The 18,118-nt window shown below is 35.2% G+C and overlaps 1 protein-coding gene across 6 annotated transcripts in view; it reads left to right on the top strand.

Annotated features, from left to right (window-relative positions):
- FAM172A (family with sequence similarity 172 member A) overlaps window positions 1-18,118 on the top strand; it is a 433,278-nt gene that overhangs the window by 239,783 nt on the left and 175,377 nt on the right. For all 6 annotated transcript variants that reach the window (XM_054688529.1, XM_054688531.1, XM_054688526.1 and 3 more), the window contains one exon: window positions 6,696-6,812. In XM_054688529.1, the coding sequence (XP_054544504.1) occupies window positions 6,696-6,812 (117 nt within the window). The remainder of the gene's footprint in view (window positions 1-6,695; window positions 6,813-18,118) is intronic.

The raw sequence follows: 18,118 nt of genomic DNA, 5'->3' as shown, positions 1-18,118 counted from the left end.
CATCTTATCACAATGTAAACATCTTTGCTAAGCCTGCCTTAGTTTTTTTGGACAGGTAGTGTTTAGTCCTCACATAGTTTTATAATATATCCACTTCATATATACTCATTAAAATTTTTCAAGTCTGTGTTTTACGATATTTTGCCTACTTTGCTTGGTTTTATATAATAAAACATTTTAATTAAGTCACTTTAATGATCACTTAACTGTTTTTCTTAATTTGTGACCTCTTTTATTTTCCCTTAAAATTAACTTGCTATTTTCTTGATTGGTAGAATACCTTTTTCAAACTGTTGCCTTTTTTCCCACATCATGTACTTTTGTAAAGTACTGGTCTTCTTTCTCAACTCCCAGATTATCAATCATTTAATATTTATTGGTTTTATTCTTTTCATTTTCTCTTAAACTTACCTTACACATGCTTTTTTTGTTGTTGAGGGAGCCTGCACGTGGCAGCAAGGTCTAGGCAGGAAAGGAAAAGGAAGTTATTACTGCTCTCTTCTGGCCGCCTGCAATAATAAATCATAGCTTGCCATTCCCTAACTGGTGACTAGAGACTTATCTTCATAACTGCGTGTGACCCAAGAAGTTTCAGTTTACATACCCTATCCCTTGGGGGTCTTGCCTGTGGAGAGCCTTTTCCTTCCTGAAATTAGACAAAGGTTGCAAGAATTGAAGCTAGGGCTTCAAAGCACAGGAAAAGAGAATGTTGTCTTATCCTCTTGCTACAGTGGAGCCCCAGCTGGCCTTGTTTACCTACCCAGGGTGTGAGGCTGCTTGTCCATCTGTGAGGGGCTCAGCATAGCACTAAGGCTTGCCCTTAAATTTTGAACTTAGGAACTTTTGGAAATATTTCTTGTAAGTTTTTCTACATGGTTATTTTTATAGTGACAACTGTATAGGCTTTGGGAATCTGCTTAATATGCTGAAGTTGAACACAAGGAAACTTTGTATCGTTTACCAATTTGGTAGAGTAACATTTAACTTGTGTGTTATACATTGTTTTTTTAAAAAAGATTTATTTATTTATACAGGAACTGGGGAACAGACCAGAGGCATGGGAGGGTGAGAGAATTCACCAGAGACAGAGCTGGGAGCAGAGCAGGCAGACAGACCGAAAGCACTGCTGAGGGGAGAAGTTGGCAAGACAGGAGAGCTCTGCCGCGCCATGTGGGAATCGCCCTGGCCGGCCGGGAATCGAACCTGTGCTGCAGAGGCTGCAGACAGCTTTACAGCGCTGCACTCAACCCACTGCGCCACCAAAGATGTTATACATATATTGACTGTATTATTTACAACACAAATCAGCATACTTTTAACAGTGAAAGGGGACACTGTTAATAATAATGCCAAGTCAGTAGGCATAAACCAAGAGGCATAAACCATACTGAGATGCATGGTTATCCTATTTATAACTAATTATTTTCTTTAAAAATATTGAAGCAAGCCTAAATCAATTCACATAATCTAGAAAGTATGGCCTGTAATAGTTATATGACACTTCATAACTACTATCCTATCAGCATTAGTGTTGATATCATGAAGGGTACATAAATATCAAATCTAAATGGAAAGGTTCACTTTGGAAATTAGAAATGAATATCAAGGTAGTAACAGTAGCTGACAGTATTGATTACTTACATGCCTTATCTCACTTAGCCTTCACGTACCCTATTTTTATCATGATTAACCAAAAGTAAAATTTTAAGTGCATCTAATTCTAGAGCCTGTACTGGAGGGAGAGGTAGCAGTTTGGGGGGAAAATGGGGAAGCAGTCCTTTAGTCTATGGCAGAGAATTATTGGTACTTTGGCAGTGGTGGAAGCATACATGTGAACAGGTGTGAACCTATTCCCCTAAATCATAGTCAGTCTTATAAACCAATGTCAGCTCATTTAAAAAAAAAAATTCCAAAGCCTCTGAATGCTTTTTAGTATAACACTATACTGCCTTCCTCTGGACATACTTTATATCTCTGTGGTTATCTTTTAAAAATATAGCCAGGTACAGTTCCTTTATGTGGAAAACAAAGTGGTAAAAGAACTCTTTTTCCACCACTTTTGCCCTACTAAACTGTGCCTCCTGCTTTGTTGCCAGCCCAAGTAATTCTGAAAGGGGTCACTAGAGGCAGGGAAGCAGAGCTACTACAGTGTGGTTTCAACAAGTCTGTTTCAGTTTTCAAGTGCTCAGTGCTATTACTAGCCTACTATTCTGACTGCAGGATTTTAAACAGACACAGTAATCAGCTCTTTCCACTCTTCAGGTTTGAGAACTTATTGAACTACATACACAAGAAAAATCAGTAAAAAATTATCAATTTTTGCTATTATGGATCTGTGTTTATAATCATATTTCTCATTAAATGCATTCTAAGTTAAGCTCCTGTTGACTACTACATTAAGAAAGGAGCATGCACCAATTTTCATATATAAAGTAGCTTGCATTGTGTATGTTTGTGGGATCATCTGTTATAATTGTGTACTATGTGCTTTTTCATCTGCTAGTTGCTTTATATTTCCTGCTGTAATCACAATTCAGTGTATTTTAATCTCCCTTCTTGTACCTATAATGAAATTGAGGCACAGAAAATGTTGACATGATTCACTCAAGGTACCATTACCAGAAATGCCAGAGCAGTGATTTGAACCCAGATGATCTTACTCCAACATCCTTGAACCTAACAATCATACTCCTTACAAAGATTGTTTACTGGAAGGTTCTAAAAAAAATAGGTGTAGACATAGACTTAGATATAGATATCAATATAAGATGCATTTTAGAATTATAAACTGAGCAGCATGTGGAAGTTATTTGTCACGCTTACCTGTATTTCTTGTTGGGCAGTTTAGTCTTCACATTTTATCTACCCAGGTGTGTGTATTTCAGTGTAATCACTTGAGGTGCTTCAAGAACCATTGGTGACAGAACCAAGAGTCTAATGTTGCAGCAAAGATGATATTTGTTCTGTGGATAAGATGCTCTTGGGGCCTACTTATACAAGAGTCTTCAGGAAGACATTAACAGAAAAGACTCTGCCAAATCAGTGTGGACTGATTCATCATCTTGGCCCTGGGCAGACTTTTAACCCATTGGGCCTGACAGCACACAGGGCAGTGTGCCATATGCTAGGGAATGTACAGGCAGAAGTACAAGTGATGGAAAAGGTTTGTGATAAAATATCATAGATTATCAAACCACATAAAGACTATACTCATGTGGAAGCACTGAGTATAATTATAATCTGCATAATGAAAAGATACCAGCATTTCATACTTCTCAAACCTTTGAAGCAACTTAGTCTGAAATCCTAACTCAAGGAGCTCCACAGGGAGCTCATCTATTTATATACATATATATATTAAAAGACATCTCAAACCTCAACTGTGCTATTAACTAGAGTGATGATTCATTCATGCTCATACAGTAGTAATGATCCTCAGATTTATAAATGTGTACAGCAGTGTCAGATCTTAATCTGAAGGAAACATGTATTATTTGATTTTCTTTCAAAATATTCTTTCCTGTACAAGTGATTCATACTGTTACCCTCACAGTGCATGTGTGTAACACATGTCATAATTTAAAAAGAAGGTAATGGCTTTTGCTGATGAAAGACGTTCCAACATTTCCCTTTAAAACATGTTTAAAACATACTCTATATCCAAATATAGATATGAACCTGGATGCACATATCTACCTCCCTACCAAAACCCACACCCCTTTCAAGAGATCCCCTTGGACTTTAAAATATAAGAAATTTTATTCTGAGTACCATGGCTGCTAGGCCACAAATATGGTAAAATGAAATTATCCTTTTTTATTTTTAGATTAGAGTGAAAATAGTCCAACTCAGGAATATACTTCTTTTGGTTGAAAGTATTAACATAGTATTGTTGAATTCATAATTTCCAAAACCAAGACCCTAGAGTAGAGATACGAATCTATTTCCAAAGACTTCATGGCAGTGTCCCTATAACATCAACAACTCCCTTTTTTTCAAAAGCTTATCTTCTAAGCAAATGGATAGCGACTTTTTTCCTTTATTCTGTAGAAGTAAAAAAAAAAAGTCTTAGTGTTTTCCCTTGCTGAAAGTAGCTCATGAATCTAATAAAAGCTAGGAAACCCCTCCCAGAAAAATATTCATGTCACATACCAACAGAATTTTGCAAGGAATTTCAAAGGTGTTGATATCTGTGGATACTAATAAAAACCCTGTCTCTGCCGTAGGTTGACATATAGGAGGACTTTGGTATACAGTTTTCTCCATTTCAGATTTCTGAGTTTCTCAGACTGTTAAAGATCTTCTGTTACAGATTATTATAAAAGTTGTTCTCTTGCCATCTGCACCTCCTCAATTCCCTACTTTCACTTTAGTCCATCTAATATCTGTATCTTAAACAGTCTTGATTCTTTGTTCAGTCTATCCCTATCAGTGCAACTCTCCAGCATTTTTCATCAGTGCTCATTCTCAGTGGAAGTAGTAAGGAAGGGAAGGGCTGAAACCCAGGATAACAAACGCAAATAGCAGGTATTTTGGATAGAAACGACATCTGCAGATAGTTTCCCAACTACCATATTCACTACGGCAAGCCTAAAGCATAGAGGTAAATAATCTAAAAGCAAAGCTAATAAGATATTTACTGATTTACAATTCTACCAATCCTTAACAGTTGAAATTATTTGTTACTGGGCTCATTTGTAAATGGCACTTCATTGAGATTCTCCACTTCAAGAATACAATTCAAAATGATTTTCAAACTGTAAAAGACTATAATAATAAGGCAGTATGCTGGAGTATAATATTATTTGATGTGATATTTAAAAAAAAAAAAGTTGCACATTATCACTTCCTTTGTGTGAAATATCAGCCAGATGGACAAACAGATCAGGTTTTTTTCTTCTGGTAGTCCACCTAACAGCTGTATATTTTTCCAGATTTGTAGAATAACCCCTATGCTTTCCACTTTTGCACTAAATGCTTAACCTATTCATTACTTAATTTTATCTGATTTCACAAATGGCTTTCAATATTCAGTATCTTCAGACACCACCCCCTTCAATACAATGGCATATATTAATAACAAAACAGCAACAACACCCAGGGCAAACATTTTAAAATGAACACATATTCTTAGGATACCAGAAGGGCAAGTTGTTATTTTATAGCTTTACTGACAGTCACTCTGGATCTCTAATAAAAGTACTACTGCTTAGAAAATGAGAGTAAGGGCTTCTAAGTTCCTTGTGAATAGGGCGGATTCACCTTTGTGGAATTTGGGGTTTTATTATCTAATGTTAGTTTAAATTTTTATATTCTAGTGCTATAATCCAGTGAGATTCTCTTTTTTTAAATAAAAATCTAAAAGAAGAAAGAAAACAACTTAATAATAAGGGTGAAATATTGAATTTGTTTCGTACTCTTGAAAATAGTGTTGGTATTGCAAGGTGAATTTTTGCAGTCATATTATGATGTTGATAGCTAACATTGATTTTAAGATCACAGTCTGTAAGCAGAAAACACAGGACACAAAGATTGGAGGTGCAGAGATGCTGCTGAGGCAGCATTTAAAGAATTAGATTCCTTTTAGTGTTCAGTGGAAGGGATGTGCATATGCAGGGCTTAAAGAAATTTAAAACAGAGACAGATTTTTAATTCAGAATGCCAACAGACATCATTTGGTATTAGAAACATGGCTTGCGGTGTTCTCTATATAAGCTTTCATTGCCATTTAGACTTTTTGTATATATGTATTAATACATTTTTGATAGACAATTCATAGAAATTAATAGCAAATGATAGGGCAATTGTTCTTTTTTTAGGGGGAGAAACATTAGGGAATATGACTGAAATTCAAGGCTACTGTATTTTAACTATAATTTTTATTAAACCTTATATTTGTTGTGTCAAATTAGCATCACTAGTGTTAGTAAATTAAAGTTTTTAGTGGTTCTTCTATTGTAGGTTTTGTTGAGTTTTTTTTTTGTTCAGCTTCATTTACTTACAGTTCTCTGGTGAATTCTTCAGTTTCTTCAAGCCAAGTGACTCTTTTAAATTTTAAAACCATTTAATATTATAGCAATAATTTCCTATAAAAATAAACTAAAGAGTAATAGTTTATCTATATAAAAATATATTAGCAAGCAAAATGATATTGATAGACTTTGAAAAGAATGATCTTTGTGGGTAATTAAAACACCAAGAATTTATGAGACCATGGTGAAGAGCAGACTGGTTAAATTGAAGAAGTCAAACAAAGCAAGACACCTTTCCTTACTGATGTACCATCTACTGAAAATTAGTAGACGTTAGTCTTAAGTAGGTAACAGTGAACCCCAGGTAATAACTTCCCTGAAGCACTGAAATAGAAAACGGCGAAAGAATCTTGTAAAAGAAACCCTCAGGGATTCCTCCTTTTTTCCCTTGTGATCTCTTTAATCCTTGAATTGTCAAACCATGTGGAAAATAATAGAGCTGCATAGGTCTAAGACTTACGTGATATTACCTTTTTAAAAGAAAATATTAGGTCTTTTCACATTTCTAGACCAGAATAAGGCGTGTTTTCAGTGACTTTGAACAGGAGATGCATATTGCATTTTCATTTTCAGTGTAATGTAATTATTATCTATGACTAAGCAGGCTGCACCCAGTAGAAAAAAATATTATAGCCAATATTTTATTTTCCTTTTTTAAAACAGATGATTCAACGAGAAGCAGATGTAAAAAGTAAGGTAACTGCTGTGGCGTTGACAGACTCTGTTCACAATGTGTGGCATCAAGAAGCTGGCAAAACTATTCGAGAATGGATGAGAGAGGTGAGACTGGATTTTTTTTTAATGCTGAGATGAATGAGTGTGAGCCTTTATATCTTGAGCCCCCACCAACTTATAACACCTCCCACCCCCAAACTTCCTTTCTAAAGCCAGAAAATTTAGGGGAAATAGAAAAACTACACATGGTTAAAATAATAATAGAAAATCCTTCTGGAGAACAAATACTTTTTTTGAAAACTCTCCCACCACCTGTTTTCTGACTTTCTATGTAATATTATGTATGCATTCAGTTTACAGTAGGAGCTCTGACTGAAGGAGGTTATGATCTATGAGATTATTCCCTGTTGTTTAAGTTTTCTACCAGCTATTTAGCATTGGAGCACCTTAATTACAAAAAATAAATAAATAATGTAACAGGTAGTCTCATCCTTTTCTTGAACGGTGGTCAGTATATGCCATTCTTCAATGGATTGGCCCCCTATTACCAGTGGAGGCAGAAGAAATAAAAACCTTAAATAGTGTTTTGCCAGACCCTTATGCTAGGAGAATCCCAGAAGCTGGTCACAGTCCAGCCCACTACCTGTTTTGTTTTTTTTTTAAACATTCAGCCTATTAGTTCCTTTATCCTATATAAATATTAAGCTGACATTTCTCTTCTTCTTGAAATTAGGGTAATGTACTAAGTAATATCCTGAGTAATGAGATTCTTTCTCTTGTAAATTGAAGTGATTAAAGAAAATTGTCATTTTACTTTTGTTCATAGTCAACAAAGGCCAGCTGAATCTTCCTTTGTATTTCCCATGCTATTTTTTTTTGAAAATTTCTTTCTTATTCATATTTACTTTTCTGATATTATAACCAAGTGACATCATGTGGTCTATCCTAAATAATGTTCCATATGCAGTGAGAAGAATATATACTTCATTTTTTTGAGATGCAGTGCCCTATAAATGTCCTTTAAACCTGTGCAATCTAATTGCTCATTTAAGGCTGTTGTTTCCTTCTTTATTCTGTCTGGTTGATCTGTCCATTAAGGAAAGTAGAATTTTGAAGTCCCTTCCTACTATTGTCCTTCCATCAATGTCTTTTTTATAGGTTTGTTAGTAGTTGCTTCATATATTTTGATGTATCTTCATTTGTTGCATATATATCAATGAGTATTATGTCTTCCTGGTATGCTGTTCACTTACCTTCAATTATATATTGTCCATCCCTGTCTCTTGTGAACTTTCCTAGCTAGAACTCTGTTTTACCTTATGTAAGCATTGTTGTCTCTGACTTTTTTAAGGACCCATTTGTTTGTAAGGTTGTTTCCCAACCATCTGTTTTGAATCTGTACTTCGCTTTGTTATTCAAATGGGTCTCCTGGAGATAACAGAACATTAAGTTTTGTTTTCTGATCCATCTAGCCACTCTGTACTTTCTGATTGTTACGTTCACTCCATTTACATCAAGGCTATTATTTATTTATTTTTTACTATATACTTTTTACATTATCATTCATTCTCCTCTCAGGTGTAATCCCCATAAAATTACCCCCACCGAAACACCTGTGGACCGTCACCATGGTCTCCTGTTCTCTTCTCTCCCATACTTTGGTCCTACTCCCTTTCTCTCCCTAGCTGAATGTTTGCAATTTATAGTTTAACTGCTACTTTTGTCTTTTTTTTTCCCTGACCCCTTGTTTGTTTTCCCTATTTCCCTCCTATAAGTGAAACAATCCAATATTTTTCTCTTTCCTTCTGACTTATTTCATGGAGCATAATCCCCTCTAGCTCCATGTATGTTGCTGCGAATGGCATGAGTTTATCTTTTTGATTGCTAAATAGTATTCTGTTGTATATATAAACCACATCTTCTTGATCCAGTTATGTTTTTGAGCATTTAGGTTGTTTCCGTATCCTAGCTATTGTACATAGTGCTTCAATGAACATGGGAGTCAGGTTTCCTTTCGAATTAATGTTTTTGTGACCTTTGGGTAGATTCCTAGAAGTGGAATTAGTAACTCCACTTTTTGTAGTTTGAGGGTCTTCCACACAGCTTTCCATAGTGATTGGATCATTTTGCATTCCCACTGGCAGTGTAGGAGAGTTCCTTTTTCTTTAGATCCTTGCCAGCATTTGTTGTTGCCAGTTTTGTTTTGTTTTTTTTTAAGATTTATTCATTCATTCATTCATTCATTCATTTATACAAGCACTGGGTACAGTCAGAAGCACGGGAGGGTGAGAGAATTCACCAGAGCCAGAGCAGGGAACAGAATAGGCACCTGACGAAATACATTGCGGAGGGGAGCAGCGGGCGCGGCAGGAGAGGTCTGCACGCCATATGGGACTCTCGCCGGCCGGCCGGGGATCGAACCGGCACTTCAGAGGCTTTGGGCAGCCTCGAAGCCCAGTGCTCAACCGCCAGGGGAGGCCCGCCATTTTTTTCTTTTTTTAATATGTGCCTTTCTCAGTGGTGTGAGTTGATATCTCATTGTGGTTTTGCTTTGCATTTCCCTGATTGTAAGTGATGTTGAACATTTTTTCATATACCTGTTGGCCATTTGCAGTTGCTCTTTGGAGAAATGTCTTTTTAACTCTTCTATTTTTGACTGGATTGTTTGCTTTGCTTTTGTATATCTTTATATATCTTTGAAATCAATTCCTTATCAGTGTGTGGAATGTAAATATTTTTTCCCAATCAGTAGAGTGTCTCTTTGTTTTGGTTATTGTTTCCTTTGCTGTACAGAAGCTTTTTAGTTTGGTGTAATCCCTGTCATGTATCTTTTCCTTCACTTTCTTTGCTTCAGGGGATGAGTCTTTAAAGATGTTTCTGAGATGTCAGATTATTTTGCCTGTGTTTTCTTCTATATATTTTATGGTTTCAGGTCTTATGTTCAAGTCTTTTGTCCATTTTGAGTTGGTTTTTATGCGTGGTGTGAGGCAGTAGTCTAGTTTTATTATTTTGCATGTGACAGTACAGTTTTTCCAGCATCATTTATTGAACACTATTTGTTGACTGTCCTTGTTCCATTGCATATTCTTTATACTTTTGTCACAGATTAGTTGTCCTGTATGTGTGACTTTATTTCTGGGTTTTCAATTTGATTCCATTGGTCTGTGAGTCTGTTTTTGTTCCAGTACCCTACTGTTTAAATTATTATGGCTTTTAGTATAGTTTGAAGTTTGGGAGTGTGATACCTCCATTCTCCTCCATTTTAGTCAGGAGAGCTTTGCCTATTTAAGGTTTTTTGTGATTCCATATGAATTTCATCAATATTCTATTTCTTTGAAGAATGCCATTGAGATTTTTATCAGAATTGCATTGAATCTGTAAATTGTCATTTTGATAATGTTAATTCTTCCAGTCTATGAACAGGAGATGTCTTTCCATTTCTTTGTGTCTTTTTAAATTTCTTTTAACAATATTTTATAATTTTCTTTGTATAGGTCTTTCACCTCCTTTGTTAGGTTTATTCCCAGTATTTCTTTCTTTATTTATTTATTTGATTCAGTTGTAAATGGGATTTTTTTTTTTCCAATTTCTTCTTCTTCAGACTGATTGCATATAGGAAGGCTACTGATTTTTGTGTGTTGATTGTGTACTTTGCTAAACTGGTTTATTGTTTTAATTAGTTTTTTCTGTAGAGTTTTTAGGGTTCTCTATGCATATAATCATATTGACTGCAAATAGTGATAGTTTTACTTCTTTTCTTATTTGGATTCCTTGTATGTCTTCCTCTTGCCTTATTGCTCTAGCTAGGACTTCCAGTATTATATTGAAAAGCAGTGGTGAGAGTGGATAACCTTGTCTTGTTCCAGATCTTAAAGGGAAGGCTTTGGGCTTTTCACCATTAAGAATGATATTGGCGGGCCTCCCCTGGTGGTGCAGCGGTTGAGTGCTGGGCTGCAAAGCTGCCCGCAGCCTCTGCAGCTCCAGTTCGATCCCCGGCCACCAGTGAGGGTCCCACATGGCGTGACAGACCTCTCCTGTCGCACCTGCTGCTCCCCTCAGCAGTGTATTTCATCGGTCTGCCTGTTCTGTTCCCTTCTCTGGCTCTGGTGAATTCTCTCACCATCCCACGCTTCTAACTGTACCCAGTGCTTGTATAAATAAACAAATAAATCTTTAAAAAAAAAAAGAGAATGATATTGGCTCTGAGTTTGTTGTATGTGGCTTCTATTATGTTAATGTATGTTCCTTATTTTCCAAGAATTTTGAGGGCCTTCATCATAAATAGTTGTTGAACTTCGTCAAATGCTTTTCTCAGCATCTATTGATATGAGATAGTTTTTATTTTTCTTTTTGTTGATGTGTTAAATTATATTAATTTTTGGATGTTGAACCATCCTTCTGCCCCTGGAATGAATTCTACTTGGTTATAGCGTATTTTACTTTTGCTACATTGTTGGATTCTGTTTAATAGGATTTTTTTAAAGATTTACTTACTTATGCATACAAGAACTGGGGTACAGGTGCGGGGGGGGTGCAGGTGAAAGGATCCACCAGAGACAGAGTGCGGGACAGAACAGGCAGAACTCCTGAAATACACTGCTGAGGGGAGCAGCGGGTGAGACACGAGGTCTGCTGTGCCACCAGGGAGGCCCTGTTGGCTAGGATTTTGTTGAGGATTTTTACATCTGTGTTCATTAGGGAGATTGGCCTGTAGTTTTCTTTTTTCATGTTGTCTTTGTTTGGTCTTGCTATTGGTGTAGTGTTGACTTCATAAAACATGTTTGGTAGTATTCCTTCTCTCTCAGTTTTTTGAAAGATAAGCACTAATTCATTTTTGAATGTTTTGTAGAACTTATTTGTAGAAATCATTTGTGAAACCCTCTAGTCCTGGGCTTTTGTTTTGGGGGAGGGTTTTGATTACTATTTCAGTTTTGTTACTTGTAATTGGTTTGTTTAAGTTTTCTATTTCTTCTTTATCCAGCTTCAGATGATTGTAAAGTTCTAGGAATTTGTCAGTCCATTCCAGATTGTTGAACTTGTTTACATATAAATGTTCATACTAATCTCTGGTGGTTCTCTGGGTTTCTGCTGTCTCTGTTGTCCTTTCTCCTATTTCATTAATGATCCTATTTACTAGGTTTTCTCCCACTTTTTCTTTGTGAGCCTGGCAAGAGGTTTGTCTATTTCATGCCAGGGCTATTATTGATATATGATGGTGTTCTACTGCCATTTGTCTTAAATTTTCTGGTACTACTTTTTTCCTTGTTTAATTTATTGTGGACTTATCTGTTACTTTGGAAAGGGTTCTAAACACATTTTATGAAGCCCACATCACAAAAAAAGCAAGGACATCACAAAAAAGAAAACTACAGACCAGCTTCCCTGATGAACATAGACGAAAAAACCCTCAACAAAATCTTAGCAAACTAAATTCAGCAATACAGCAAAACAACCATACATTAAGAATATAGCAAACTAAAAACTTTCTGCACAGTGAAATAAGTTATCATTAAAACAAAAAGACATCCTGCCGTATGGTAGAATATATGTGCACACCATATATCTGTTAAGGGGCTGATATCCAAGATCTATGAAGAATTCATACAACTCAATAAAATGAAAAAGAAAAAAATCAACAGAATAGCTAAATAGACATTTTTTCAAAGACTTACAGATGACCAACAGGCACATAAAAATTGCTCATCATCCTTACCATCAGGGAAATGCACATCAAATAATAAAATGAGATACTACTTCATACCTGTGAGAATGACCCATATCAAAGGCTTACTAACAACAAGTGTTGGTGGAGAAAAAGCAATCCTTCGACGCTATTGGTGGATGTAGTGGTGCAGCCCCTATTGAAAGCATTATGATGGTTTCTCAAAATAATGAAAAGGAGATCCACCATATAATCCAGTAACTATTCCTAGGTATCTACCTAAAGAATGCAAAAACACTAATTAAAAGGGTATATGCACCCCTATTTTCATTGCAGCTCTATTTGTTATAACCAAGTTATGGAAACAATGTCAGTGACCAAGGACAGATGGCTGAATTAAAGAAAATGTGGTATATATACACAATAGAATAATACTCAGCTAAAAAATAAAAATAACTCTTGCTATTTGTGACAACATGGATGGAAGTGGAGGGAATGGTGCTAAATGAAGTACGTCAGAAGGAGAAAGACAAATAGTGGACACTTCCATTCATGAGGAATATAAAGAAACAAACAAACAAACTAGAGCTCTTACTGCAGAGTTGTATCTCCCAAGGGGAAAGTCTGGAAGCAAAGGCTGGAGAGGCCCAGTGAACTATGGTTAAAGTTTGTGTGCATTTTAGTGTTAGCCATAGTATGGTAAGATACATCTGAGAAGGTGTGACCTGTACCCCTAATTCATAAACAGTTTTGTAAACTGATATGACCAAATAAAATAATAGTACAAAACAGTACTTTTAACATCAAAAGTACAAACGATTTTTACTCCATTTCAAATAATACTATAAACATACAAAGTGAGTTTTTAAATCTATTCTGTTACCCAGGTGTTTTCCGATCACATTACTTTTCCTATTTCTCCTTTCACAACATATATACATCATTAATTGCTTTTTCTAAGGGCCTAAACTTTTTCAAGAGATGATGCATAGTTCATGCTATACTTTTTCTTACACTGGCTATTATCCAAATAGATACATATACAGTTCCCAGCATTGTGTGTGTAGTAAGGTTAATAAATGAGCTATTTAGTAACTCTTTCTCTACACATAATCAATGTGTAATTCTGTTCTTTTTCTAAAGTAGTAAGTACCTGTTCATCATTTTAAGGTAGAAAATAAAACAATTTTTCTAGGTTTGCTTTTCATGTATTTTTAATTATTAGGTATCCCCTTTGAAAATCAGAATATATTAATCAGTGCATATTTCATCTAATTGACATAGCTGATAGTGAAATCATCATATAATGGAAGTGTTCATTAATTTTTTGCAAGCATGCCTCTTATAAATTTTAAATTTTTTTAAACTTATAAAGGACCTATTTCTTGAATAATTCTTTCAATTCCCTTGATTATGCCTAGGAAGCATCATGAGGGGTTTTCTATTACGACATAGCAAAATCCAGACTCCAACTTAATCACTTACCTAGCTCTGTAGCCTTGGGCAGTTATTTAATTTCTTTGAGATTCAGGTTTCTCATCTATAAAATTTAATACCTACCTTGCCAACATCATTGGAAAATAACATATATAGCAAAATAGCACAATTGGCACTTTATAGAAGTAAACGGCGCTATTATTATCTTCTCACTCCTGAATTATATGAAATACATGAACTATGTTCTCATTTTTTAACAGAATGATTTGCATATTCAAATCTTACAAGGGGAGATCATTCAAAAGAAGGAATTAGAAGAACTAAGTTTTGATAATAATTCTGACTTAGTTATGCACTAGTTAATTCAGTAATTAAGGATCTATTAAATATCTGGTATTATGCTAAAACTTATAATCCTGGGCAAGCCACTCCATCTTTCTGGTTCTGTTTCATAGTTATGAATTAGAGATAATAATTCCTAACATGAACTATTGTGAAAATCAAAGGTGTTGACCAAGAAGAAAAGCCTTGAAAAGCAAATGATACCACAAAAGGAAATGAGATGTATGATTATAGAAAGCACTATAATATCCCAGAAATGAACATTTATTAAGTCATTATTTATGGAACTTTGAAAATATTCCTGGTCAGAGCTCTTCCTTAAAACAAGAACATAAAAGGAGATTATATATATATCTGTGTCAGATACTCTTGTAGGAACCCACCTCAATGTGTGACACCTCCCCACCCCATTAGAGACTTCAGTGTGGTTTGGCAAGAGTCCAGTGTTTCCCAACACTTTATCAGGGTGAATCTCCACCCTTTTTTCCTTGTCGTATTTTTTTTAAACTCCCTGTCCACCCTAAAAGACTCCCTGAAATAGTGAAGAGCAAACAAACCTGGATTCAGTAAATAGTAAGGGCTATTTTCTTGGCTATGTGTGTTGGAAAAAGAGTGAGTTAGGCTAACTTTGGTGTCCCTCAATTCCCAACTTACCTGTTATTTGGAATCAGCCAAATAACAGATATTTTGCAAATATCCCTTCCAAGAAAAAACATCTTTGTTAAACTGGAATGTTGTTCATAAAAATAAAGCTAGTTGTTGATGAGCCTCAGTGCATTTGACTGCTTAGTGATTGGTCCATTCTTTCATCAAACACTTTAAATATTGGCGTTAAAACAGTGGTAAGATCACCTAGTAATTCTTATTATGCTGATTTTTGTTTTTAATCATGTTTGTAAGCAGGTTTACATTAACATGATAAATTTATTGATGTTCATATTCATTTACTCTAAAAAGCAGCTTGTTTAATCTTACCAATTAGCTTACAAAAAGAAAGGAATATATTCTTGCATTACTTGTATAATTTTAAAATAACAATTTCTTTTAAAGAAAGAAAGTCAAAAAGCACAACTTTTGGCAGTTACTCCAAATGAAACCTACTCCCAAATGAAAAACCAAGCATGCATTCTAAGCCAGCCTCATGAGGAGAAATATAACAACTCCTCAAGAGGCACTTCTTAGATCAAGTTCCAGGACTGTAAATGTGAACCTACTGAAAATTATGCTAAGTGAAATATGCCAGACATAGGCTAAGCCATACATACACTTATATATGGAATCTAAATTTGTCAAATATATATGCAGTGAGTAGAATCATGGTTATCAGTGGCTGAAAAGTAAGGGAAATGGAGAAATGTTGGTGAAAGATGTTTGTTGCAATAATGAAGAGCAAACAAACCTGGATTCAGTAAATAGTAGGGGCTATTTTCTTGGCTATGGGTGTTGGAAAAAGAGTGAGTTAGGCTAACTTTGGTGCCCCTCAATCCCCAACTTCCCTGTTATTTGGAATCAGCCAAATAACAGATGAATAAATCTAAAGATTTAATATACAGCATGGTAACTATAGTTAATAATATAGCATTGAATACTGGAAATTTGCTAAGAGGGTAAGTTTCATGTGGTGAGCCCAAAAAAAGTGGTAAATATCTGAAGGGAGGATATGTTAATTAACTTGACTGTAGTAATTATTTCACTATATGTAGATCACATGTTTTACACCTTAAATGTATACATTTTTATTATTAAAAATAAAGAAAATTTGCATAGATAAGTGTTTCCTTATATATACCTAGTCCCCAAAACTCTTCAGCCACGCCACATATATGGTTCTGTATAATAGTCACTCTTACTTATCACCATTCATCTCTGACTGTCAGTTGTGGGAACACAAACTGGTGAAATATAGCTGTTCTTTTCTGAGGACACAATGACTTCAACATTAAAGATCAGCCCCTAAGGCATTGGTTATTTGCAACTCAATCCAAATGTAATAAAAAGCAATGTAAGTCTAAACTCAACCAACAAAGCATCTCCAAATACTTCTAAATACCTTGCACAGGAATACCTACTACATACTTTTCTCTGTTTTCCTACAAAATAAAATAATAATTTATTTGCTGTCTACTCTGAAATGTTGTCAACCCTTCACTCAAATATCAGAGTTCCTCAGCACTTGATATACAAGTACTTCTGTTCTATATCAAGAGTTCCCAGGACTTTACATTTCAAAAAGAATTTACAACCACGAAAACCTGTGTGAATCTCCAATAAAAGACTTTTAAATTGAAAACACTTAACTTTAGGAAACACCTATTAGATTCCATTCTTTTCCTTTTTTGCCATCAAACTCAGAGAAACTCTAATGATATGATCCACCCCCTCTTTTGACTCTGGTGAAGGGCTTCTTTCTCTCTGCTTGTTCGTTGGTATGAGGCAGGGTTGCATCTAAGGCTCAAGATGCATTATGTTTGATATATTTTACCTTGTTGTCCCCTTTTTTCTATAGGTTATTCCCACTGAGGTGAAAAATGTGACATGTACATGCATGCCTCTCACATATATATCCATTAAACTTAAGGTGTAAAACGTTTACAGTCCTACACAGGTACTTAGTCATTCCAGAGAAATCTTGAACATGTTCGCTTTAACTAGAGTGTTATAATCTTTGTATTTTTATCAGAGATCAAAGCTTAGACATCGCCTAGATAAAAATTAAATTTCAGAATCATAAAATTTTACCCTATATTTTGCTTTAAATGTTTGAGTTACAAAATATTAAAAATAGGTATATACCATATGATCCAGCAATTCCATTCCTAAGTATTAACCTGAAAATACACAAACAGCAATTCAAATGGATACAAGCACCCCTATGATCACTGCGAGACTATTTACATAAGCAAATTATGGAAACAACCAAGCACCCAATGACAGATGAGTATATTTAGATGTGATATATACAAACACAATGGCATGCTACTCACATAAAAAAGGTCAACTCTTGCCGTTTACAATGTGAATGAAACTGGAGGGGTTATACTAAGCAAAATAAGTTAGAAGGTGAAAGACAGGTACAGATGGTTTCACTCATATGTGAAATATAGAGAAACAAAACAAAAGATCAGACAAAACCAAACCTAAAACAAACTTTAGAAATTCGACTGTAAGAAGCACAATCAGACAGTTATAAATCAGAGACATACTGCAGGGAAAGAGGAGGAAGAGGGGGTCAGAGGGAGGGAGGGAGGAGCACAGGGGACTGAGGTGATGGTGCACAGGTGCATTGGTGAAGGGAACTCTATGGGGACTACACCTGAGGGGGTAGGGGAGAGCAAATAATAAAAGAAAAAAAGAAATCTGTAAGATTGAGATTCCCAGAGAGGCTTGGGAGGGTGGTTAGCAAATGGGAGAAGGTACCAATGAACAGTGGTGGAGAACTATAGATGCCTTGGTGGTAAGGTGTGGTACAGTTATAATCCAGTATTACCCAAAATAGAAACATTAAAATAAAGGTCACCTAGATAAAGTTCATCTTATTCAGCTTTTAAGGGTCAATAATAATGCATTAGATGATGATTAATTACTTGCATATTGCAGTATATCATCACTTTTATTAATATCAGAAATATTCTTTTAGTCATAGTTTTATACATGTGAAGTCTAGGTAAGCAGTATTAAGACTGACATATCATTTGGGTAATAGCCAACTTCCATCAGATTTCAAGGTACCAGTAGGATTAATAATAATTAAAATATATACCTAATCGTTGCCTGTCTGTTGGTAGTGCTAATTGCTGTCATTGAAAAGACTGAATTGTTTAAGAAAAAGAGCAAGAAAGAGAAAGTCATTCTTCATTGAAGCTATCTCCCTGTATCATTGGGAGCCTATTTTTAGTACCTATAGAAGTCATGATTTTTGAATTTATTAGGGGCTGTGATGAATGATAAAACAAATCATCCATTTACATAT

The sequence above is a fragment of the Talpa occidentalis genome, unplaced genomic scaffold (genome assembly GCF_014898055.3).
Source record: "Talpa occidentalis isolate TD23 unplaced genomic scaffold, MPIMG_talOcc4v2.1 talOcc4.6, whole genome shotgun sequence".
NCBI classification, from domain to species: domain Eukaryota; kingdom Metazoa; phylum Chordata; class Mammalia; order Eulipotyphla; family Talpidae; genus Talpa; species Talpa occidentalis.
This window is presented reverse-complemented; position numbering and strand designations above follow the sequence as displayed.